Source organism: Salvelinus sp. IW2-2015, linkage group LG11, assembly GCF_002910315.2.
Source record: "Salvelinus sp. IW2-2015 linkage group LG11, ASM291031v2, whole genome shotgun sequence".
Lineage (NCBI taxonomy): Eukaryota > Metazoa > Chordata > Actinopteri > Salmoniformes > Salmonidae > Salvelinus > Salvelinus sp. IW2-2015.
Window position 1 is genome coordinate 41,528,175 of NC_036851.1, and position 27,711 is coordinate 41,555,885.

General features: G+C 42.0%; 1 protein-coding gene and 1 pseudogene across 1 annotated transcript in view; both read left to right on the forward strand.

The window, feature by feature from the left end:
* The first annotated feature begins 1,297 nt into the window (after positions 1-1,297).
* Positions 1,298-5,434, forward strand: LOC111970655 (Rieske domain-containing protein-like; annotated as a pseudogene).
* Positions 5,435-25,651: 20,217 nt separating this feature from the next.
* The window catches only part of rhobtb3 (Rho related BTB domain containing 3), a 32,473-nt gene continuing 30,413 nt past the window's right edge, over positions 25,652-27,711 (forward strand). Inside the window, exons 1-2 of the mRNA XM_023997150.2 lie at positions 25,652-26,247; positions 26,691-26,919. Of these exons, the coding sequence (XP_023852918.1) occupies positions 26,246-26,247; positions 26,691-26,919 (231 nt within the window). The 5' untranslated portion in view covers positions 25,652-26,245. The remainder of the gene's footprint in view (positions 26,248-26,690; positions 26,920-27,711) is intronic.

The following is a 27,711-nucleotide window of genomic DNA, read 5'->3' on the forward strand; positions in this document are numbered from 1 at the left end:
CCTTGCAAAAAAGTCCTACAGGAATCCTGCAGAATATATATAGTGCAAGAATAAGAAGTCCTGCAGGATATCGTACACGATTTTTTTTGGCCACTTTCCTATTGGACAATCCCTGCAGGAATCCTGCAGGATCCTGTAGGAATCATGCCGGTGGTCCTTCAGGAAAACAATCCTGCAAGATTCCTGTAGGACTTTTTTGTAAGGAAGGATTTTGCCTGTGCTTAGCTCTATTCCGTTTTCTTTTTATCCTAAAAAAACTCCCTAGTCCTTGCCGATGACAAGCATACCCAATCACCATTGGCCTCATGGTGAAATCCCTGAGTGGTTTCCTTCCTCTCCGGCAACTGAGTTAGGAAGGATGCCTGTATCTTTGTAGTGACAGGGTGTACTGATACACCATCCAAAGTGTAATTAATAACTGCACCATGCTCAAAAGGATATTCAATGTCTGTTTTTTTTAAGAATCTACAAATAGTGCCCTTCTTTGCAAACCATTGAAAACCTCACTGGTCTTTGTGGTGGAATCTGTGCTTGAAATTCATTGCTCGACTGAGGGACCTTACAGATAATTGTATGTGTGGGCTACAGAGATGGGGAAGTCATTTTAAAATCATGTTAAACACTATTAGTGCACACAGAGTGAGTCCATACAACCTATTATGTGACTTGTTAAGCACGTTTTTACTCCTGAACTTATTTAGACTTGCCATAACAAAAGGGTAGAATACTTATTCTATTAAGTAGAATACTTATTCAGCTTTTAATTTTTAATGAATTTGTAAACACTTCTAAAAACATAATTCCACTTTGACATTATGCGGTATTGTGTGTAGATCAGTGACACAAAATCTAAATTTAATACATTTTAAATTCACAACAAAATGTGGAAAAAGTTAAGGGGTGTTAATACTTTCTGATGACACTATAAATAGGCCTATATTATTTAGAATGCATCAGGCGATTAATATTTTTGCAACATGAAATATGCAGCTTACTACATGGCATGGTTTTGCCAGAGGGTGTTGGACATGTGGCACAGACTCCTGCTGCTGCTCTTACTATTTATGTGCTCTCAGAAATTACTCAACTTGAACTGATATGCTCATTATTCCGCTCTGTAATACATCAAATACTTAAGGGTCAGATTCCATCAAGTAGCCATGAGAGATTTTCTACACTGTCACTTAAATTATATGGACATACTCACAGACACAACATATTAGTCGCAAAGTCATCACTTTGTAATTCATGTTTTGAAGATGTGAGAAATCAAATACTTTATGTATTGCATCTGCCTTTTAGGCCAAAGCATTTTGTTACTGTTTATGTACACACCATTAAATATTGAACTTTTTAAACTCTGTTAGGACAGTTGAAAGCTATGCTAAAAATCTCACATGTTTTTCTACAATATGTAAGCAGTKTTTGAAATATCAGCATATCCATGGAGGAGAGGGAAGAAAGACAAGAGCCTGCAACAGGTTCGCACTTTGTGGGCAAGAAGGAGGACCTGATAAAAGCCAAGTGGTCGTTCAGGACCGGGACATACTTGTGCTCTATCACCAGGAGATATTCTACGCTCTGGACTTCCACTGCTACCGTGAGTAGAAGCACTGCTCCTTCATGTGCCTGAGTACCAGATCTGTTTGTGCCGTCTTGCCATTACCAGCTCCTTTGTCATTAACCCCCTATACATGGGCTAACATACATCCTTTGTCCTCATCTTGTCCCCATTATGATTTTGCCTATATTTTTAGACAAGTGTAGACGATTAAAAGACGCATAATGATCTAATTGTGATCAGATCTTCCAGTCTACCTCTGGAGGTAGTCAGGGACTCATTGTATCTGGATATTTGACAAGTGTAAACATATATAGATGGTCAAATCATTTAAATCATCATTATACCGCCATGGAAAATCATTAACAGGTGTCACCGTTGACTTATGGCATCAATCATTGTTTTAAAATAAAGACATTCATATTATTATGAGAGAATATCTGTCAAATAGTTTGCATACAGAGATGGACTAGGAAATCTGGACACAGTGGATGGATAAGAGACTAATTTTAATACCATGTGTAGACCCAACAAACCTTGATTGGATTATCTTCTTTTTTACATTTTTATTATTTCTTATTGAATGTTTAAAACATACAATATACTTGCAGTGAAGCAGCTCAACAACTACATCACATTAGTCATCTAACAGACTCCCTTCCAGAGCGACACACAGAAGCAACCAGGGTCAAAGACCTGCTCAAGGGCACGTCGACAGATCTCCCACAAGGTAAAAAACGGGGACCTGAACCAGCGATCCATCAGCCAAGCTCCCAACCGCCAGCCCTCCAAGATCCCCCACAACCATCCGAGACCCCCCCCCCCCCCCCAAAAAGAAAATATATATATATATTTTAAACAATTATTCCATTCCCCACCCCCAAGTTCCCCCCTCCCCCCAAATGCACCAACAACCAACAAAATAAACAAAAGAGAAAAAAAGAGAAAGACAAAGGAAAACAAAAAACAACAATGCAAAAAAAAAAAAAAAGACATCAAGGACAACATAAATCATAACAGCAAGGCCAACTGAATATGTTTGAGTGCATGTATGTCACTATTTACCTGTGTGTGTCGGTATATGTGCACGTTTGCATTTGAATGAGAGTGTGCGTATATGCATGTGTACAAACACATAAGCCTCAGGCAAACCAGCATTAGCTGTAAAAACACTGCTCCTCAGTGTCATTCAAACTTACTTTTTGTTATGTTTTATTTTGACTTAATTTTTTTAATACTTTTATCTTGGACCGTCATTCTATCCCCCGCCCAGCAACTCTACTTCAACTTGTCTCCAATTCCACATCCTGATCATCTTGATCAGATCACATACTGTGCAAGGTGTTAACAGAGCTTTTGTTTAGTGTGACAATGACATCGGAGTTGGGCAAGACCGCAAACAGATCTGTGACTCGAGCTAGCTTTGAAGATGCATTCTGCATAATCTTCAGTGGCTGTTATATATGTCAAAAGTGGTATCTATCAGGGCCTCCGGGAGACCCATGAGGCGGTGCACAATTGGCCCAGCGTTGTCCGGGTTAGGGGAGGGTTTGGCCAGCCGGGATTTCTTGTCCCATCGTGCTCTAGCGACTCCTTGTGGCGGGCCGGGTGCATGCAAGCTGAGTGCAGTCGTCAGGTGTTTCTTCTGAGACATTGGTGCGGCTGGCTTCCAAGGTTAAGCAAGAAATGTGTTAAGAAGCAGTGCGACGTGACAGGGTCGTGTTTCGGAGGACGCATGGCTCTCGACTTTCGCCTCACCCGAGTCTGTACGGGAGTTGCAGCAATGAGATAAGACACTAACTACCAATTGGATATCACGAAATTGGGGAGAAAAAGGGGTTAAAAATAAATAAATAATAAAGTGCTATCAATCTACTGTAATTAAATAAATGCTCTTGGGAAGCATCTCTCGACCACTGTGGTAAATTTACGTCACTATCTATGGGACATTTTCCCACATAACATCGGTATGGTTACAGTGCCATAAACTGTTTGCTTATTCTGCATACTCTGATCTTCTCCTCTTTGGACAGATGCTGGAGGACCATTGCAAAATGGAGACATAGAGGTAAATTACCTAGTATTGTAATCTATTTAATCTTTGTTGTAATCAATATTTCAGGTGCCACCTACAGTCGTGGTGCCCTTGAGCAAGGCACACAAACCCCAAACTGCTCCAGGGTTGCTGTGTGTGTCTGTGTGTGTCTGTGTGTGTCTGTGTGTGCCTGTGTCGGTGTCGGTGTCGGTGTTTGTGACGTGTGCCGTGTTTTTAACAGTGTCATCAAATAAATAATTGGTTTCTATCGTAAATAAATATAACATTGATGCATATCTTTCACATTTTCGGTTTGCTCCTTTATTCATGCACCTTGGTTGGAAACAAGGTACTAGTGACCAGAGGAGGCTGGTGGGAGGAGCTATAGGAAGACTGTCTCATTATAATGGCTGGAATCGAATGAATGGAAAGGAGTCAAACATATGGTTTCAATATGTTTGATACTGTTCTATTAATTCCATTCCAGACATTACAATGAGCCCATACTCCTATAGCTCCTCCCATCAGCCTCTGCTAGCGACATATATTTTCATCTGTACATATACGCTCAATCTAAATCTAAATTGATCAAGACCTTATCGTCTTAATTTGGTTCTTCTTGCAGGAATTTGACGGCAAACTGTGCATTGTGTGTCCATAGCACAAGTTCAAGATCTCTCTCGCCGAGGGGGAGAGCATCTATAGGGCCACCAACCCCTATGACCCTGTGCCGACACCAAGGTGGTACTCCAAGGGCATCAAGCAAAGAATCCACATGGTGACCGATACCGATGGGGATGTCTATGTCACACTGTCCCACGTGTCCCGTTTTATCGAGTCTGATTACTTCCAGGGAGACAAGGGCAAAGTAGAGAGAGAGAATGGAGGCCGAAGATGCCGCTAAGAAATCTAAGGCCACAACCTCCTGATGGACTAATTGGCTGCATGTCAATAGTCTCAAGTTGCCTCCTCTCCTCGCTTTTTCATCTGTACTGATCTGAAGGGAAGGGGAAGGAGGCAAGGAGAGGATGCCACGTCAAACTATTACAGTTTTTCTCAGTCGCTTTGGTGCATTTTTCACATCATCCCTAACATGTGCAAAATAATAAGTGCATTTCTCAGAACAATTTGTACAAACTGCAATATACAATAGATATGTTTCTTAAGCTAGTCAGTCACTAAAAATCCTTAGTACATCTCTCAAAAGTAAATATTCATGCCAATGATCATGTCAGTGTCATCAGAATGATAAGTCATTGAGTCATTGTTCACGAATAAGGTCGTCAAAATGTTTAGGCATGTTGTCAATGTAACTGTGTACTTTGACAGTATTACCTGATGTAAACTTAGGCTACAGTTTGGATGACAGTTACTGTATTGAAAATGCACAAGGCTGCACTTCTATGGCATATATCAATTTCAACAGTACTATTTACATATTACTGTATGTGGGTTATTGATTGAAAGAGACTGGACAACCCAAGGGGCACAAAGGAAAAAACTAAATTAGAAAGAAACACAGGAAACCACCCCTAAGGCACAACTTTGCCCGCAGCACTGTTGTGCTGTCTCTACACATCCAGACGTTCCTGTCTGTCGGCCCACATATTCTCATCCACATCACACCGGATATTTTCCCTTCCAATGCAACGTGGAAATAATCTTTTGGAATGCCTTATCCATCCTCTGCAGGCGTCTACTGTGATGTCCTCACATGCTGCATCCATTGCAGCCAGCAGTGTCATCTGTGTGTGTGGCTGACGATCGTACACCTTCCACCTCCATGCTGAAAAGAACTCCTCAATTGGGTTAAGGAATGGTGAATAAGGTGGGAGGAATTCTATGAGCATCCCTTCGTGGAGTGGAGTACCAAACGGGCTATTGCCTTTTAAGATGAATGTTTTGCTCGATGGGAACTCAGCATTCTATCTACAAATGACCACATACTTTGGGAAATCCTCTCTAAACAGGACCCGTCATGCATCAGGGATTGAGAGCCCTGTAGAGCAATGGGTGTCAAACTCTGGCCCGCGGGCCAGATTTGGCCCGCGGTAATTATATTTTGCGCCGCGAGACAATACAAATTACTACTAGAGCTGGCCCGCCGGTATTATACAGCGCATTTCACCGCTAATACTACGAATCCCATAATGCTCCTGCTGTTGTTTTCGCGTGCCCAACGCAGACAGGAGACGAAACGCCCCTCCTCTGGTTGACAGTAGTCATAGCAACATGAGACGCTACAAACTGTCAGCGGCGCTATCACCCTTCCAAAAATGGCGAAAGAAAGGCAGAAAACAGGAGCTTTCTGGACAAGTGGGAAGGCAGGAATATCTTTCTCTGTGACATCTCGAGCCTATCTCGATGCGCTAGACCTGCAGCTTCAAGGGGTCGGGGGCGCATCATCACAGACTGTACGTGGCAGTGAGGGCCTTAAACTAAACTGTGCCTGTGGAGAAATCAGATGCTGCAAGGAAACATTGCCATTTTCCCTGCCTTGCCAAACCATAAAAGCGCAGATCTCTACCGCCGTGTGTCCCCATGCGCACAGTTATGCTGAAAAATCAGTGTTCTCGCGCGTGAGTTTTTAGCCGGCGATTTGCCGACTTCGATAGTCAAATGTAGGTTTGAACTGCTTAGATAATTCCCTTCGCAGTTGATTGTGGAAATGGCACAAGCACATAGCACATGGAGCTGATTTGAACTCCAGTGGCAACGACACGGCTGAAGTCAGGAAAGTATGATGGCTGTGGGCGCCGTTCACAGTTCTCACGGTCTCATTCCTGAACACAATTGCCTCAGCTCCGCACCCAGGTCTGCTTCAGAGTTGGTCTCTCCTATGTTCGGACAGCACTTATCTATGGCGAGCAACTTTTTCTCGCTCGATGAGGGATGACCAAAAACAACTCACAAGGAGAAGCGTCTGACTGAGAAGCACCTTCGCTCGATACTGAGATTTCTGTTCAGCTGCAGAGCTGAGCCCAGACATTCTGATGACTAAGGCATCCGAAGAAGAGATGCCAGGGTAGATTGGCTTGGGGCACATCAGATTAGATCAGTGTGCAATAATTAAATGTTTTCTTTGTGGCACTTTTTCTTGCTAACAGAGGCATGGGCTTGAATGGTTGATTGAGTTTATTATCATTTTAGTTGTAAAATTATTAGCCAGTGGAAAAAGTTTATTTTGGTATTCTAAATCAGTAAGGCTGCAAATACGAAAAGAGGCATACAATTTTTATTTTTAAATTTTATTTATTTGTAATAAATGAATGCCATTGTTTATGTGGTTTTTTTTCATTTGAATTGCGATTGTTGCATTGTCTCCACTATTAAATTATATATTGGTATGGTAATAAGCGATCGCTTGTTCCATATTGCAAGTGTTAAGAAAACTGTCTGTTTTGGGAACCGCATATTAAAGGTTTCATCTTGTTAACTGTTGGCCGCGACTTTGTTCAGGTTTTACATTTTTGGCCCACTGGGTATTTGAGTTTGAACCCTGCTGTAGAAGAGAGTCTCTAAAAAGTTGAGGTAGATGCTGGGGTGTTGTATGGCCCTATAAGGGGGATATGGGTTGGACACCATGCTCCGAAATAGCAGCACCCATGCTGATATTTTCCTCCCCATTGGCCTGGCAAATCCACAGTAGCTCTGTGACCGATGATATTCCCGAGCCCCGCCTTCTGCATTTGGTCAGGTTGAAGCAGCGCTCATCCACGTATACAAAGTGTGGTGAGAGGGTTCACTTGATTCCAACTCCATTATACACTATATCCAGAAACACAGGAGTTGAATTTGTTTTGGTAAGGAAGAGTGACATAAAATGTATCATATATTGCATGTTCTTCTTCCACAGCAATGGAAATGTGTGCAGTTATGCTTACTGGTAGCTATGTATCACTATATAAAGTTTGCTGGTAAAGTAGTTACATAGATATATGTTTTACCACCTGTACATACTGGTAGCGTAGCTCCTTAACTTGTCCTATTTGCCTTTGGAATGGTAGCACGGTACAGCTGTTTCATACTCATCTGGTTTTCTATGCAGCACCATGTTACGATGGGTTGCGTGCTTCTATAATGGTCTCTTGTATTTTCCCTGAGTCTCATGGCATTGTTTGCTCGGACATGGTTGCAAATGCGTCCTCCTGTTGAGGTGTGAAAGGCGTCCTCTGCCACCTAGGTTTGAGGTAATCTTGCACGTCGTATGTGGGTGAAAAATGCAGTTGGCACTCGCACACTTTGACATAGAAATAAACATGCGAACACACATTTTACTGTTAAAACATACAGGTGGGTGCATGTAAGGTGCAGTATGTATCTGTATAGAGTATATTTCTGTATGCTGTGAAATACAAGTGGACTACTGTAATATGAAGCATTGTAGGAAGTATACAGTATACTGCTTATATACAGTAACAGTGCACTGTACATTGGTGGACATACCTGTTCTCTCTTCGAAACGTTTGAACTATTGAGGACACGGTTGATCTCCCAATATTCGGCTGCACCCTTCGACCCGCCTCAGCCATTGTAAGGCCATGATTGACAACATGGTCTACAATAGTGGCCCTTATGTCATCAGATATGCGCCTATGACCTCTTCTGCCTCTTCCTCTGTTTTGCCTTCCACCACGCATCCTTGCTCCTCTTCTTCCTCCTCTTGGCTGTTGACCCTGTTCGTTTCCTGGTCCATCCATTATTGGAAAATTGCACTGAACTAAAAACGACTAACTACATGTCTCTGTCCTTAATGTGTGGGGTAGGGGTTTATGTTTTTTGTTTTTGAACATTTGACTTGTAGCTCCTTCTCAAGTTGGATGAGTTAAGTCTACCTGGAAACACAGGAGGTTGGTGGCACCTTAATTGGGGAGGGCAGGCTCGTAATAATGGCTGGAGCGGTTTCCATGTGTTTGATGCCATTCCATTTGCGCCGTTCCAGCCATTATCATGAGCCTGCCCTCCCCAATTAAGGTGCCACCAACTTCCTGTGTTTCCAGGTAGACTTAACTCATCCAACTTGAGAAGGAGCTACAAGTCAAATGTGAATTATTTTTTGTATTTCATAATCAAATGTCCATTATTATTTATATTTATTAAGGATCCCCATTAGTTCCTGCCAAGGCAGCACTACTCTTCCTGGGGTCCAGCAAAATTAAGGCAGTTATACAATTTAAAAAACAACACACTGTGTGCCCTCAGGCCCCTACTCTACCACTACCACATATCTACAATACAAAATCCATGTGTACGTGTGTGTATAGTGCATATGTTACCATGTGTGTGTGCGTGTGCGTGTGCGAGTGCGTGTGCGTGTGCATGTGCCTATGTTATGAGCCGTCCTCCCCTCAGCGGCTTCCACTGCCTTAAAAGCACAAGACTCCTGTGGTTCAGATAATAAAATGAGTGCTGATGGCTTGTTTTGCTCTGGTTTAGATGTGTACAGATGTAGAATCTTAATTTAAGCAGTTACTCACAGCAGGAAAATAATCCCTCAGCAACAGGAMATGTGAATTAGTGTGTGGATTATAATGAAACCTTTTGCATGGATTGATACATTTTTAGGTTGGGCAAATCAAGTTTGACATTTTAAAGTGGAAATTACAACTTTTATAAGCTTTTTTTAAACCTTGAAGTCACTACAAGTTTGTACTGTTTCTGTTATCAATTTTATGAATAATGACTAATTGATGTATACATTTAAGTAGAACTATAACTAACAGAATTCTACCCTGTTATTGTATGATTGTATGACATTTATTAGAATCATAAATCTATAAATCTGATGTGTGTAGTTTTAGTCAGAATTAGAACARGGACTTTTTGTTCCTTTTTAGTATGTAAGCAGGGTGCAAGTGTGAAACAAATGATAAGAGGAGCGATCGACAGACAAGCTGTACTACTGTGTTCCTTATAGGACATTCTGTCCCCACCCAGGGAGGGGAGAGACCTTGGGCTTGTAGTAGATTGTATAACAGGTGGCAGACAATGTATGAGTAGGAGAAGACTTGTGAACTATATTGTCATTGTCTCGGAGAGGAGGAGGGACATTTATAATGAAATGTGAGGTATATAGACCAATGTACAGGAAATGATAAGCAGAGCTCTCGTAAATAAACTTTCTGACTATTGTAGACTGGCCTCTGTCTGTTTTCATTTATATCAGTATCCTACAAATCCTGATATAGCAGACTGAGTAGTTTAATTGAATTGGTTAATGAACATGAGAACAAAATTCTCTTAACAGTTTCCTGCAACAACAGGGCGATACAATTAAGATCCTACATCTGTAATGTAGTGAACTGATACACGACAGAGGTGGTGACGAGATCTAACCTACATTGCTTTTCCCAGTCTACAAGACAAGGTCAGTAATCTTTATTCACGAATTTGGGGGGAATGATTTAAGATATCTTTGATTTGATGTTCTAAAAATGCTTAGAATTAATCAATAATAGGTGCTTAATTATTCTAAACAGATTCACTAGGTTTCTACTTTGTAGTTTAACCGAAATCGATAGGAAGGAAGGCAGTTCCGAAAAGACCTGAGGTAAGGTGCACTACCACAAATAAAACTAACAGAAGGAAGGGATATTAAACAGGTGTTGTTAGGTAGGATGGTCGTTTTGTACAAATAGGATAACTTATGCGGTAAATTAGCCATAGACCCAATTCAAAAGACATACCTAAATAAAGTCCTAAGACCTAAATAGTCTATCTGTATATGGGAAGTAGTCTGAGACTATGAAAAGTAGCAATAGATATATTAAAACAGGTGAGGATATAAACTAGGCTTGGTGAGAAAGGAAGGTAATTCTATGCGAACAAGATAACTTAACCTATTCAATACTGAAATAAAGTCCAAAAAGGAGGAGAGGGAAGCCTAATATAACGGAGTGAGATACAAGATATTAACTTTAAAAGTCCTAAGACACAACAGATAGTTGTACGGGTGAGACCTAATGTCCGATCGACAGTCAACTCTATAGATAAAGTTTCCAGAAAGGAGAAACACACATCAAACATCACATACACATAGAGTGTGTAAATATACCCTAGAACAGAACTATAGATACACATAGGTTAAAGAGATACACATAGATTGTGAGCATAAAGAGACACACACATAGTCAGGCAGGAGAGCAACTATAGTAATTGGATAACGGGAAAAAGAGCACATACATAGATCATAGAAATACATACACATAGATTGTGAGAAATATCATAGTAACTACAAGGATTTATTAAACATGGGTAATAAATCCTCAAAGGAGGTTCCGGAATTAACAGGAGATGAGCGGTATATGCAGCGAAAGGATAAAATAAATGTCTATTTTGGTTTAAAGTGGAGGAAGAAGTATGAATTTGACGGATGTTTAAATAAAGAAAAACTGGAATCRATGATTAAACAAATAAATAGGGCTTGTGGGGACAAGGTAGAGAAGCAAYGGACAGAAGGGCTCGACACCGCTCGTATGTGGTTAGCCGAAGCGAGGAAGAGATCAGAGGGAGAAAAGGGAAATACCAGGGAAAGAAGATGTAGGTTGCCAGGAACAGAAAACGAGAATTCCCACAGCTCCTCAGGAGGCTCCCCATAAGCCTAAATTGTATCCCTCTCTGGCCGATCGGGCGTGGAGAGATAATCCTGATGATGAAATAGTGGTGGTAAGGAGACGGCAGCCGGTGCTACCCGTACCACAACCACCACCCCCATATGTGGAGCCAAGGGAGCCAAGGGAGGGATAGAAGAGGAAGAGGAAAGGATAGGGCCAGTTACTTTAGAGACAGTCATGAAGGAGATAACTGAACTAGGACGCAGAGTACACAAGCGACAGGAAGAGGAGAAAAGGGGTAGAGACCAGGCTTTATCCCTCAGAAGGCTGAAGTCACATAATCAGAGCCCAGGGAGAAGGGGGGTAGAGTCAGAGTGGCTAGAGGCCGAGGAAGGAGAAGAGGTCAGTCAATATCCCCTAATTGCCTTACCGAACCCACGGGTAGGGGAAGGAGGACAGGATTTAGCAACCTTATTGAGAAAGTGGATAGAGACAGTCAAAAGAAAGGGGGAGATAGATGCTTTAACTGTCACAAMCCGGGTCATTTTGCTAGAGATTGTGAGACACCGTGTAAACACTGCACTAAAGTAGGCCATAACCACCGAGACTGTAAAAAGAGCGAACAGGTTGAGTCGGAGCATCTGACAGTAACTATCGGGGTAATTGTAAACAAACATAAAGGAGGCCTTAAGGGTAAGGGACCTAAGAGAGAAGGGAATAAATGGACAGGATCAGACGATAGAAAATGTTTCAATTGCAATGAGACAGGACATTTCGCCCGGGAGTGTAATGCTCCCTGCAAACATTGTGACCGAGTAGGACACAACCACCGAAATTGTAATTCAACTAAGGGGAAGGTCAGGCGCGACAATCGGGAGAGAAAGAGAGAGGCAGAGACAACGAGAGCGAGATTAATGAGAATCCTCGCTGGGGAAACACTTGGACCTTTAAATTAGGGCTATTTTCTGGGAATTGTCTCGGTGTCGGAGTTTACGACTACAGACAATTATAATAATAGGGTTATTTGCGTCTCCATTATTTCAATAGTGTTGGTGGTCCAGGGGTAAAACTCTTGCCTACAACGCGGGAGACTCGGGTTTGTATCTCAGCCTAGGCACCGATAGACTAAAATTCATTCTGATTGTAATTCAAATACTGATATGTTTTGCCGGGAGAGATACGGTTAGTTAGTGTTTGTTTAGGATATAAACTGAACGTCTTAATAGCTTGTTTAGGTTAAATTGAAAGACTAATCCATTCTAAATAATAGCGGGGCGATTTCGATGGAATACGTTGTCTTGCCTAAATGGTCCGCTGGAATAATGTATTAAGAATGGAGTCGCATTTAAAATGCAGAATCATAGAAGAGACAGTTGCCTAAATCGAATGAATTCTAAATAATAACGGAGAGATAATTACGATAGAGTTGTGCCCATCGAAATGTTTTTATTCTTATGGATTGACTGACATACGTTATAAATTTAGCGAAGTACATGGTACTTTTAAATTTTGGAGTAGAGAAAGTTGGAAAGTTTGGTTTTACTCTTACGATAGAATTAAAGCAGAACTCAGTTTGAGTAGGGGGTATATTTTTGCCTGGAGGCAGGAATAGGAGAGTTGGTTGCAGAGTTGCCAACTCATTTTCAGGGTAAGTTGCTGGAGGCAGGTTGATTTGTTGCTAAATGACGTTGTGATATCATTGCGTGATAACGTAAAACTGCGTCATTACGTAGAATATTACTTAAATTGATTTGACAGTTGTTCAGGTACAGACTCCCACTCTTTTTTGTACTTCTGGCAGTACAATATTGATTGAGAGATGTTGATTGATGTTGTAAGTTCTGTTCAAGATCAAACATTCGTGACCAACTATATTCATTGGGTTTGGCTTGTTGAACCTGTACTACTGCTGCTGCAGTCAGCCAACAATGATTTGCCATTCGCTGAAATTGCTGCTGCCTGGGCACGAGCTGAGCGCCTGCTGCTGACATCGCTCTCAATGCACTTTTGCAGCCAGGCAAGGGTGTTGTGCCTGAGGATGTGACATCGTAAAAGTTTTGAGATAGTTTCTGGTTATCGATTTTTGGTGTGATTGTTTAGCTAACACCAGTGCAATTGAACAGGAAGTTAAGGTATACTAACATTATAATCTGTTTCCATTACGTGTAACCATGACAGGTTCACAAAGTGGATTGCAGGTTGAGTTAATTTTATTTTAAAGGGACAGTGCACGTTAATCACAGTTGTGTGTGTAATGGCTTTGGAAATGTTTTCTGGGGCTGTAATCTTGAAGGGAGCGATTGAGATAGAGGCATGTTTCTACCAAATTGAAGAGGCCGGGAAATGTAATGTTTTGTTTCTTTTTAGCCTTTGGGTTTGAGGAGATTTCTTGTTTCCTAGAGACGATATCTTAAAGGGGTACACACATATGGAATATTAGAAGGTTTATTTTCTGAGTTTTAATTAAACACGTGAATTATTTTGATAAAGGGAATGTACTGGGCACCTGGGATACAACATGTAGAAAACATTTGATGGTTTTTCTTTAATTTGTCTAATATAGTATGGAACACGACTGTAAAAGGGTGGTATGACCTTTGACCTCTATCATGGCTTTCCCTTGTGGTCTGATCAGCCTCATGGGAGGGCCATTTGGATAATGAATTTAAGGTCATTTGTGATACTGATTTTAAGGTAAATTGAGTAATTGATAATTATGAATGAGTTTATAGTTCTTTGACATAGTTGTAATTTGAACCAATGAGAAGAAAGAAAAGGCATAGCCTTGGATTAATGGTAGACTTATGTTAACATACATCTTGAATAACGTTCCAACCGGAGAATTACATTGACTTCAGTTGAGCGATGGAATGGAGCTGCCTCTCACGTGAACAATGCGTGGTCACCTCATGGCAGTGGTGAATCATTCCTGTCTCCTTCGGCCCCCCTTCACATTAGAGTCATCAGACAAAGTTCTATTGACTGTTGACATCTAGTGGAAGCCGTAGGAAGTGAAAACTCATCCATATCTCGCTGTAATTTCAATGGGAGCTTGGTTGAAAATCTAGCAGCCTCAGAAAAAATCCAAACAGGAAGTGGAACTTCTCAGGTTTTTGCCTGCCATATGAGTTCTGTTATACTCACAGACATAATTCAAACAGTTTTAGAAACTKCAGAGTGTTTTCTATCCAATACTAATAATAATATGCATATATTAGCAACTATGACTGAGGAGCAGGCCGTTTACTCTGGGCACCTCTGTGCACCTTTCATCCAAGCTACTCAATACTGCCCCTGCAGCCATAAGAAGTTAAAGTAGATAAGACACTTGACAGAGAATTGTTACAGGATGGCCATGACCGAACGCCCCAGGGAGAATTGGACATGTAGAGAATGAAAGGGGCGCTCCTACAAGATAATGGCAGACATAAGGATAATTTACTAATCTTACCTAAGTCATTGTTTAGATATGCGGCAATGTTGATACCTGGGCGGAGCCAGGTATCAAAGGGGGGATAGGTATTGATGGTCTAGGATAGGACGGGGCCTAGGATAGGACACTTTGTGGCCTGTTGGATAATAAACTAATAAAAAAAAAAAAATTGTAATAGATAAGCTAAAATATTAGGTCAAGATATTATCCCTAGAGTTGGTTTACTAGGATCTATTTCTTTAAATAATGGATGACATTTTAGCTAATCAGATAGAACAAATAGAATGACAGAGTTAGGGACCAGAACAAGTAGGCATAGAAGTTGAAGATATACTAGCAGAACAAATGAGAAGACTGTTTGTTAACCAAACCTGTATGTCCAAGATTTTATGCTCTACAGGTGAATTACAGGAGAAGGTGATTCACTCAATCCAGTCCCTGAGGAGAATAGAMGGGAAGCAGCCCCGTTGGGAGGGGCCATACCAAGTACTCCTGGTGACAGCCTTCGCTGTGAGAATAGCTGAAAGAACTACCTGGGTTCATATCACACATTGCAAGAGGGTAAGACACACTGACACTTTCGAACAATCACAGAGTTAGGAGAAGAACCGAATACCAATAGGGTTCGGGGGTTACCTCTCTAACGAAGATTCCCTGACCCCGCCCTATCCTCCCTGTGTGCGTTCATAGAAGTGAAAGTATGGGCTGGCCTCTAGATGATGATGTGTGCTCCGGGAAAGGGTGGGGCATTACAGGAGTGCTGATTGGTCTGAGCTGTCTTATAGTGGGAGCCATCTTCCTAATACACCATGACCCATCCGAGAATGCAGAAGGTGGTAACTTGACCCATAGTTTAGATGATGAGGATTTTGTATTAACCAAGCATAAGAGATCACTTGATCTGGATAAACAGGAAGTGAGAGTGGAGATTGGGAAGGATGTSTCAGTGGAGTTCTATGTAGACCAAATGGGGTCTCTGACTCCTTRGCAGTCTAGRACTATGAGYCATTATGGAAGATATCTGTGCTGGTCCCCGTGTAGTTCATGGAAACAGGTCATAGCTCACACCGAGAGAGAGGGCTACATAAATCCACATACCCAGTATGGAAGAAGATGGAGTGTAGTGAAGGTGAGGGTTTCAGTTGATACCCTAGTGCCATTCCGGGAAGAAGAGGTTAGGGCAGGTGATAGCTCTATAGTCAGCCAGAATACAAGCAGAGCCCCTGACAAAACAGATACTGACAGTGGAGTCGTCCAGAGCCAAGGGCCGGTGCGGATAGTTCAGACGAAAGATCTTAAGGAAGTGATTGAGGTGGAAACTGGTTATGGGGATTCTAACCTATGGTTAGAATGGATTCAGTATACAGCCAGATCAGTAGCGAAATAAGAATGTTATGCCTGCACCACAGCAAAACCTCAGTTGACAAGTATCCCCTTTCCATTTGATGGAATTGATTCACCCAGGGGAATGGTCTGTATGGTAAAGCTGTTGATGAAGGCAGGGAAGCCAGACAATGACAGTTGCATTGATCTGCATTATCTGTATCCCCAGGTGCCCATTACATCCAGACTTCCCCCTTTCACAGTTACAGGAGGACATTATTATTGTATGGCTCGCTACATCACACACGTAGGGGAAGTAAGAACATGCAATAGGACAGAGAACGTTACAACCGACAAGACAATGAGGGACCTGACTGGGTGGTTGAGTTCCAGGAATTTAATAAGATAAAGAGGCCTAGAGCGGAGGTCTGGTGGTTGTGTGGAGGTATGAAGCTGTGGCCCAACCTGCCTACCAATTGGACCGGTATTTGTGCACTAGTGCAGTTAGGCATGCCCTTCACCCTTATCAAACACAAAGACCTAGGGCCAGGTAGAAGAGAAAGAAGGAGTGCTCCGTCAGGATCTTTTGACAATAGAGTTTTAATTGATAGCATTGGAGTTCCAAGGGGGGTACCTGATGAGTTCTGGATTGGAATCAAGCATCTTCTGGTGGTCAACTCTCAACAAATTCAATTAATTAATTATATCTACTATAACCCACAGCGTTTCAGCAACTATACTAGAGATGCGATACTAGGGAGGTGATAACAGCTGCAATTAGTTTGATGGTATTGCAAGAATAGAATAGCCTTGGATATGTTACTGGCTGAAAAGGGTGGGGGGTGTATGAGTTTCGGAGCAGAATGTTGTACTTTCATCCCCGATAACACAGCTCCAGACGGATCAGTGACCAAAGCCCTGGCAGAGAACTCTGGGGTAGATAATGCTCTAACAAATTGGTTTGATAGTGTGTTTGGGAAATGGAAAAATGTCATAATCACTGTGTTGTGGGCAACCTTCACCTGTGTGACTGTGTTGGTTTTGTGCGGATGTTGTTTGATTCTGTGTGGGAGAGGTCTCATTTCCAGGACTCTGGAGAAATCAATGACGCAACAGATGGTGAGATACGGACCGATTCCGAGCTCGGACCAGTGGAATGATGAATACATGCCCCCAGACCTAGTAGATGGACCCGGCTCCTTCACTTACGAGGAGCCTATGTTAGATGAAACCATTTTTTATGTTTAGGTTCCTTCTTGTTTTGATGTTTAGACTGTTTTTTGATGAAGATTATAACAAAAATCCTGACAAGAAGAGTTATGATTCTGATGTAGGCCTAGAACAGTCATTGTAAATAAATATATTGATTTTGTGGTTGATATTGATTTAGATTTTTTGGGTATAATTGATATTTCTAATAAAAATAGATGTGGGATTGTGTGTATAATATTTAGTCAAAGGGTGGATTGTTATGAATTTTATGAATAATGACTAAATGATGTATATATTTAAGTAGAACTATAACTAACAGAATTCTACCCTGTTATTGTATGATTGTATGACATTTATTAGAATCATAAATCTATAAATCTGATGGATGAGTGTAGTTTAGTCAGAATTAGAACAGGGACTTTTTGTTCCTTTTTAGTATGTAAGCAGGGTGCAAGTGTGAAACAAATGATAAGAGGAGCGATCGACAGACAAGCTGGACTACTGTGTTCCTTATAGGACATTCTGTCCCACCCAGGGAGAGGCGAGACCTTGGGCTTGTAGTAGATTGTATAACAGTGGCAGACAATGTATGAGTAGGAGAAGACTTGTGAACTATATTGTCATTGTCTCGGAGAGGAGGTACATTTATAATGAAATGTGAGGTATATAGACCAATGTACAGGAAATGATACAGAGCTCTCGTAAATAAACATTCTGACTATTGTAAGCTGGCCTCTGTCTGTTTCATTTATATCAGTATCCTACAAATCCTGATATAGCAGATAGTAGTTTAATTGAATTGGTTAATGAACATGAGAACAAAATTCTCTTAACAGTTTCCTGCAACAACAGGGCGATACAATTAAGATCCTACATCTGTAGCAGCCTATAATCTAATGGCCTTATATTCCAATAAGGATGAGCATGAGTAAGTAAGTAGGCCCACATAAAATGTGTATTCAGTGCTTTAAGGCAGCATTGAAATCCCCTCTCTCTCGTTCTCAGGAATAGGTACATAATGATATTGTTACCATTAAACTGAATGTGTGGAAAGGAAAACTAGGCCAGTGATTCAAACTACCTACAAAAATCTATGATTCTACACTTGAAGTGGTTCTCTAAGCTAATATAAGCTATTGACAAAAAAATAAAAAATAACACTTCTTGGGATTTAATTGTTTTTCATGTCGATGTTATGATTGGACTGCATGAGGCGGTCACGGGATGATGTTTCTCTCCACAGGCTGGGGTAGCGCACAGTTAACTCATCAGTCCTTGGTCGACATGGGAGATTGAGACCGGTCCCATGCTCTCCCTCGCCAAGGCATCCCTCACGGCAGCGCTGGGGTTAGCTGAGATGCTTGGTGCATCCCCGCACTTCCAGCCGCTGGAAAAGCCCACATGGTCCCCGGCTCGCTCCTGCGCCCGAAGTTGGCCGTGCACGACCTCTGGGAAAGCTCATTTTGCTGTGAGGGGGTTAACAACTGAAGTTCAGTCCTTGTGTGTCACCAAAATACGTGAAGTGTTTTATCCCATTTACTCAGGTTAGCCTATTTTTGGTAGGTGAAGCACCCTTGTTTCTAGAGTAGGCTAAAGGTTTCTGTACGGTTGAAATAGACAGGCCTATTGAGAAGAACTCGTGTAACATTGTATAGGCCCTACCTAGTCAAAGTTAATTTGACCACTTGGCTGTTGAGATGTTTATGTCATCGCTATAATTTCAGAAATATGGGTAGGCCTAGGCTATATTCACCTGGGAGTGGTTGAATGTGTTGTCTCCGGTCAGTTTGGACCATTCCTCTTTGACCTCGTCAAACACATTGATGACGATCCGCTGCAACACCTGGGCTATAATAAGGCAAGTGTATTATTGCAATATAGGTTAATATGGTAAATTTGGGTCTAGAAAGGATAGCCAATAGACCTGTGTCGGTTACCTCTCTCTGAGAACGCTTTCAGCAGGTTGCCGCAAAACCAACCCAGCTGCTGCATTGATGACCTGCAATAATAACAAAATATTTATCTATATAGACCTATACTGCAATTTTAACTTTTAACTGCGAATGTGTTGCCTACAAGATTAAATGAACTATTATTATAGCCTAAGCAGCAAATTAACATTATCCCCAGGTTATTTATTTAAGAAAAATATATAAATTACAAGAAAAACGTTCTAATGAGATGAAATGTGAACCAAAAACATGGGGGAAAGAATTGTGACATGGACATAACCATATGATATTTATATGAAACATCCTACATGTTCTAACCTTGCATGTGTCCCGGGTGTTCAACACCAGAAGAAGAAAAACAGCGAAATAGAAAAACAACGCACATAACATAAAGAGATGACGTCCATCTAGATGTCATAGTGGACAGTAAGCTTAGTGGACCTACGCAATGTGTAGGTCTACTCATGTTTAGTAGTGGGATGAGTCTACCAAAAAGAGTCCAATAGCAGTATTGCAATAGATTTTTAGCCTATTTATTTCACAATTTAAATTGTCAGGGGAATGGGAACAATAGCAAAACCATGGCAGAGTCTGTCAGCAGGCCAAGCTTCCTACAGCCCTAGCCCCACCCATTGTTGCATGGTCATGGTGATGTTATTTTAGTTTGCACTGATCAAGGCACTGTCCATGGTAGGCTACTGAATGTTTGTGCCTGGGGCTAGTAAACTGCTGTTGCAGCCCTCCTGGCAGCTACATGCTTAAATAAATTATGTTCTTTGGCAATCTATAGTGAACAAAAATATAAACGCAACCATTTCAAAGATTTTACTGAATTACAGTTCATAGAGGAAAATCAGTCAATTGAAATAAATTCCTTAGGCCCTAGTCTATGGATTTCACATGACTGGGCAGGGGCGCAGCCGTGGGTGGGCCTGGGAGGGCATAGGCCCCCACTGGGGAGCCAGGCTGGGGAGTCGGGCCCAGCCAATCAGAATGAGATTTTTCACCACAAAAGGGCTTTATTGCAGACAGAAATACTCCTCAACCCCCCCCCTCAAGTCTGTATGTAGGCAGCAGCCTCTCTGTGTTAGTGATGGCTGTTTAACAGTCTGGTGGCCTTGAGATAGAAGTTGTTTTTCAGTCTCTYGTCCAAGCTTTGATGCACCTGTACTGACCTTGATTTCTGGATAATAGCGGGGTGAACAGGCAGTGGCTTGGGTGGTTCTTGTCCTTGATTATCTTTTTGGCCTTGATTACCGTGGGTGATGGAGCCGCTTGCGCTGCCTTACGGAAGACATCCTCCTTCTCCTGAAGATAGTGGCATTTAACTACTATGGGTCTGGACAGCTCCCCATTCTTCAGTGCGGACTGTATGCTTCTGTCCGCATGGTCAAGGGTGGGGGCGTAATCGAGGCCTAGACTTTCCTGTAAAAGTTTAGCTATGGACAGGCTAGGCCGCATTCCGCCTACGGTCTCGAGTCCCTCTCTCATGCCGAAAATGTGACCGTTCCCCCGGCGCTGTCTGTTCTCGAGGTCCTCAACCTTGGAAGTGAGTTTGACGACATCTGATGATAGCCAGGTGACTTGCTATTCCAGTGTCACCACTTTGTCGGAGTAAATATTTGCGCCATCTTCCAGGCTATTCAGACGGATGTCATGTCTCGCTTCCTTAACAGAGTTGATCTTTATGTTGACCTCGGTGGCGAGAATAGCTATTTGTGTGGATAGGTCAGTGAATAGTGACTCCACCTTAGCCAGCAGTCTGTTCAGATTGAATGATAGGCGCCATTACCATGGCTTGGTCGGGGGGATCAGAGTCCATGTCAGGTGAGCTGAGCTGTAGTCAATGAACAGCATTCTTACATAGGTATTCCTCTTGTCTAGATGGGATAGGGCAGTGTGCAGTGTGATGGCGATTGCATCGTCTGTGTACCTATTGGAGCGGTAAGCAAATTGAAGTGGGTCTAGGGTGAAAGGTAAGGTGGAGGTGATATGATCCTTGACTAGCCTCTCAAAGCACTTCATGATGACAGAAGTGAGTGTTACGTGGCGATAGTAATTTAGTTCAGCTACCTTTGCCTTCTTGGGTACAGGAACAATGGTGGCCATCTTGAAACGTGGGGAAGGCGGAGGGAATAACTACACTGTTTGTATTCGGCCATATTCCCAGTCACCTTTCCATGGTTAAATGTGGTGGTTCACGCTTTCAGTTTTGCACGAATGCTGCCATGTGGAGATCATCTGTTCACCTACTCTGCGTCTCACAAAGACACGACAGTTGGAACAAAACAATCTCAAATTTGGACTCATCAGACCAAAGGACAGATCTCCACTGGTCTGATGTCCATTGCTCGTGTTTCTTGGCCCAAGCAAGTCTCTTCTTMTTATTGTTGTCCTTTAGTAGTGGTTTCTTTGCAGCAATTCAACCATGAAGGCCTGATTCATGCAGTCTCCTCTGAACTGTTGATGTTGAGATGTGTCTGTTACTTGAATTCTGTGATGCATTTATTTGGGCTGCAATCTGAGGTGCAGTTAACTCTAATGAACCTATCCTCCGCTGCAGAGGTAACTCTGGTGCTTCCTTAGCTGTGGCAGTCCTCATGAGAGCCAGTTTCATCATAGCGCTTGATGGTTTTTGCGACTGTACTTGAAGAAACTTTCAGTTCTTTAAATTTTCCAGATTGATTGACCTTCATGTCTTAAAGTAATGATGGACTGTTGTCACTCTTTGCTTATTTGAGCTGTTCTTGCCATAATATGGACTTTGTCTTTTACCAAATAGGGCTATCTTCTGTACACCACCCCTACCTTGTCAAAACATAACTGATTGGCTGAAACACATTAAGAAGGAAAGAAATTCCACACATTAACATTAACTGAAATGCATTCCAGACTACCTTATGAAGCTGGTTGAGAGAATGCTGTCATCAAGGTAAAGGGTGGCTACTTTGAAGAATATATTTTGATTTGTTTAACGCTTTTTTGGTTAGTACATGATTCCATATGTGTTATTTCATAGTTTTGATGTCTTCACTATTATTYTGCAATGTAGAAAATAGTAAAAATAAAGAAAAACCCTTGAATGAGTAGGTGTGTCCAAACTTTTGACTGGTACTGTATATTTTAGTTCAGTGTAGTTTCAAGCCCAAATAAATGGCCCTATGATGTGATTAAGACACCAGGCTTCCATTTCCCTGCCAGGCTATAGCCTATAGAATAGTGCAATGCCAGGCTATAGTCTATAGAATAATGCAATGAGATTTCAAATTCAAACTAAAGAGGTGACAGTACACACAAAGAAATCTTGGTTTCTTTGGGAAGGGTGATGGTTCAATGTGGAACCATAATGCCTCAAATAACCCTTTGAGCTCTTCAATGGTGCTTAGGGTTTTTTAACTTTTTGTGATAATTAAAATGTAGGGTAGGCGGCTCATTAGAATGTTTTGGAGCGTGGTTTACTCATAGCTCAATCCGGTTGATCTAATCACTATGACCAGTGAATGGAATTGTGTCAATTGTGAACGATTGACTAAATCAGTCAGTGGTTCTCAATGACCTCCTCAGGGACCCCCAGCTGTTCCAGAGGTAGCTCACTTGATTCACCTTAACACAATAATACCACCTATGGAATTTTAACAATATRATATGGCTGTACAGAATAAAAAACCCTGTATGGTTCTTCAAAAGGATCTACAAAGAACCTTAGAGATTGAGAAATGTTATTTATAGAACCCTTCTCCATAAAGGTTATATAAAGTACCATAAGAAAGGGTTCTGTATATCCCCAAAATGTTTGTAACCATAGTGAAAGCCTGTTTTGGTGCTATATAGAACCTTTTTTAATGTTTCTTTCTAGAACCTTATGAACGGGTTATTTATAGCACCATACAGTTTCCATTTAGAACCTTATGAGCATGGTTCTTTATTGAACCTTAAAAAAAGGGTTCTATATACTGTAGCACCAAAAAGAGTTCCGCTATGGTTACAAGACAAAGAACCCCTATCTGGTACTATTTAGAAGAAAATGTAATTGTTCCTTTGAAAATCGAATCCACATATTACCAGCCAATTTCTCACCACAAAGGAGCATTATTATGCTTCGAGTTGAGAGTGATCGACATAGTTGTACTCTATCGCCCTTTGAATAGCAGAAGTCAGTGGTCCGGGAATTTGTGTGGGGGGCATATTAATATGCTCTCGTGCGTGAATGATCCTGTTTTCTTCTGCTGACCTGCAGTAACCTCCGATGCACGCGAATAGAGCCACAAGCCCTTATGTGACGCATTGCATTTCATCAAGACATGACAAATGCCCAAGGTAACATAAAGCTGAGCACAATAATAACTAAGAAATTAAATATTATAATATGGTAATGCAATTCACAAACGTAGGCATGCACAATCAAACAATGTTGAGTTATAGATGTTATTTTTAGGAGAGTCATGTCATGGAAAGGTAGGTTAATAGGCTCTTAGGATTTATTTGGTTCCAGACAAGGGCACATTTGGTAAGCATTCCAGTGCAAAGTATACGACTGTTTCTTTTGAAGGCATGAATATAAAATAGAAAACATTATTCGCTATGTCAGTCATAGTGCAGGTCTGAGTTCACCAACTCTGTTTGAACCCTGTTCTTCTATGCAGAAGACTGTGTTAGCCCACTAAGCTAAAGGCTACTTATCGCGCAAGCTGAAACACCTGCATTACACTTCACCCCCCGCTTTTACCTCTTGTTCCTCGCAGAGATCCATCCAAGTCAGAACACCAACGTGACCCTGGGCTCGGACAGTGTTAGCCCGCTGAGCTAAGGTGCAAAGGCATTTGCTCTGGGAGTCAATGCAAATCTTCAGGTCTCACTTAGGCAAGATGCTCTTCACATGAGCGCGGTTCACCGAACAACCCCTGTTACATATAGGCCTAATGGCTACCCCCAAGCCATTAGACTGCTGAGCAATTAATCAAATGGCCACCCGGACTATTTACATTACACTGCTGCTACTTGCTGTTTATTATCTATGCATAGTCACTTTACCCCCATCTACATGTACAAATTACCTCGACTAACCTGTACCCCCGCACAATGACTCGGTACCAGTACCCCTGAATATAGCCTCGTTACTGTTATTTTATTGTGTTACTTTTTATAACATTTTTTACTTTAATTTATTTAGTAAATCTTTTCTTTACTCTATTTCTTGAACTGCATTGTTGGTTAAGGGCTTGTAAGCATTTCACGGTAAGGTCTACACCTGTTGTATTTGGCGCATGTGACAAATCAAATTTGATTTGATTTGTCTTCATGTCTGTCCCCCTGAGAGAACAACCCCATTAAGATCCTGGGGTTTGTCCAAAGGGGACTCTACCTACTGCACATAACTCATTAAAAGTGAGAGGTATTGACATGTTAAGTGCACCGAGCTGTCTGTTTGAACTACTGGCACACAGCTCGTACACTCATGCATACCCTACAAGACATGCCACAAGAGGTCTCTTCACAGTCCCCAAGTCCAGAACAGACTATGGGATGGGCACAGTACTACATAGAGCCATGAGTACATGGAACTCTATTCCACATCAAGTAACTGATSCAAGCAGAAAAATTTGATTTAAAAAACGGATAAAAATACACCTTATGGAACAGTGGGGACGGTGGAGCTACACAAACATAGGCACAGCCACATGCATACACACACACTTTAACACACACACTATACACAGGTACACATGGATTTTGTATTGTAGATATGTGTTAGTGGTGGAGTAGGGGCCCGAGGGCACACATTGTGTTGTGAAACCTGTGAATGTATTGTAATGTTTTAAAAATTGTATAAATTGTCTTCATTTTGCTGGACCCCAGGAAGAGTAGCTGCTGCCAATAGGGATCTGTAATAAATACAAATAYTACAGTATCACACTGCATCAATCAATTAACACCAATTGTTCCATCGACTCAAGCTTAATTAGCATATATGCCAGCTTCAACACTGCTTCATTATCATGACATTATCACACCGTTATCATTCAATTACCATACCATGATCATGTCATTATCATTGCATAATGCAGTGTCTTGGTGAATAGGCCCTATTGGCGATCATGTCACGACTTCAAGAATTGCAAGTCAATTCCATACATTGATTGGGAGAGTAAATTAGCCTCATTCATTATACACGATCATAAATTGCTGAGAGGCGCAATGTTGGCATAGACAATTATCTTGCAATCACTATATTATTATTGTGAGAATAGAGCGGTCCAGTGTTTGTCACTTTGTCGAAGTGACATGTTTTAACGATAATCCCTCCTAATTTAGCTTCTGTTGGATTTATTTGTGTTCACATCCACTGAATAATGCAAATCAAAGACCATGTTGTCAAACCCAATCACTTGCATTCATTAATATCAGCTGGAATAATAAGAATAAATAAGATTAGGTCAACGAACGGGCGAGTTTTTTTATACAGACTATGGAGGAAACAGTGGGTGTGTTGAGAGGGCCGCGTAGAGTGTGAACATAACAATGCAATTTGGGCTGCGCGTCATTTGTGGACGTGTGGTGTTGTTGGCGTGTGTGTGTGTATGCACTGTAAGTGTGTGTCTAGTCTTTGTTGCTGAGTCAGGCGAGTCCACTCTCCAGGTCTGTTGCTCTTTTCCATTCTTTCCCCCTTCTCCCTCCCCCTCTCTCGCTCTCGGTCTCTCTCTGTACATTATCTCCCCACTTTTCTTCCTCTGCCCAGGGGACTTTGTTTTATAAGGTGACGTCAATTTTCATTGGATCGAGCCGTGGCACGAGCCTCATGTTCTGCTTTCTCCGCCTAGTTTTTTATTTTCATTTTTTAAAACCAATTTACAACTTGTTTCTTTTTTTAGCGCATTGGTAGTCCATGTCGCCGGCTAGATCCAAGCGGTGTTTACATTCTTGCATGCCTGGACGCAACGTCTCTATGCGGACAGGACATTACCGTAAACTGTAGGAGGTTGTGCTTTATGAATGAACAACGAGAAGGAAATACAACAATCCAAACGTGATCGCGGTGAGCGAGCCACCGATATGAGGGATTAGCGTCCCTGTACCAGAGACTCATTGCGGAAAAGCCTTTCACTGCGGACTCATGTGAAAACGCATCGGGGGAGAACGTGTTTAAGAGGCATTGACCAGCGGAAAACCGTGGTGACCATGTAAGTTGCTCTCTGTACCTCCCCTTGCATGTATGTGCGTGCACCACACGTTTTGCCAAAAATAGGTTATAGGATTATAGCCTAATGATAATAATAATAATATTTATAGTAATAATAATAATGCAATTCTCCAATTATTTTCTAATCTAAAAAATTCAGACGGAGCATCGCCTGTCAAGTGTCATTCGCTCAATGACACAACGTGATGCATTGTCTCCGTGATAGACATGTATAATAAGGGAAAAATGCACTTCTTAATTTCCTCCTTGCTGCATCCCTCACAGGTACAGCATTAGAGACATGTTCACCACACTTTCCCCCTAAATTACATTCCCTCCTTTGCTGCATTCAACAATGCATTTGAGAGACACATGACATTCACCCCCATGGTGTACCAGGTTCCGACTTTCACTGTGTCCCCCGCTGGTGTGCTTTGCTTACAGGTCCATTCATATTGTTGCGCTGGGCAGCGAGTGCCCTGGGGGAGTGAGGCCCGGGGAAGAGGCCATGGGTCAGGGCCAGCTCCAGGGGGGCCTGCTGTGGAGCTACTTGGGCCATGGAGCTGTGGCTGGAGGACCTGAGGAGAGCAGTCTGTCCAACTCGGCCTTCATGGAGTACACATCCCGCGTGTTTGGAGACGTCACTGTGGTGGTGCAGGACTGCCCTAGCTGGGTGGGTGGGTGTGTGTGTGTGTGGTGTGTGTGTGTGTGTGTGTGTGTGTGTGTGTGTGTGTTGTGTGTGTGTGTGTGTGTGTGTGTGTGTGTGTGTGTGTGTGTGTGTGTGTGTGTGTGTGTGTGTGTGTGTGTGTGTGTGTGTGTGTAGTCAGAGGGTTGTTATGTAGGTTTGGCCCTGGAGCTGTTAGGGTGGGTGAGTGTGTGGGGGGCTGTGCTAGAGTAAGGGAAGGGGGCTGGAAAAGGGGGAGTACAGAAATAGGGTTTGAGGGTGTTGCAAGTGAGAGACCAAATTACTTGCACAGTTCTGTAATGTGATAAGAAATTATTGAGAGTTAAAACAGACAAGCGTCGTCCCCTATGGGAGTGTTTTATTTTTTTGCAAATGAACTCAGTCCGGCATTTACTTACTCTTGAAAGTTGTAATAGTAGAATGCACAAGGTGCAATTTCGAAATTGGATAGTGCATCATCAGTTTTTCTCTTGTCATTTGCATTTAGCATTTAGTCATTTAGCGGACGCTCTTATCCAGAGCGACTAACATTTAGTGCATTCATCTTAAAATAGCTAGGTGGGACAACCACATATCAGCAAAATCCAGCTAGAATGGGGGGGGGGGGGGGGGTAGAGTGAAGTGCAAGTGTTGGTTTAGGAAAAAAATAAATAAGTGGGGGGGTGAGAAAGGGGATTATTTAGAAACTCTTTGAAGAGTTAGGGTTTTCAGGTGCTTTTGGAAGATGGGAATCTGCTGTCCTAGATTCAGGGGGAAGCTGGTTCCACCATTGGGGTGCCA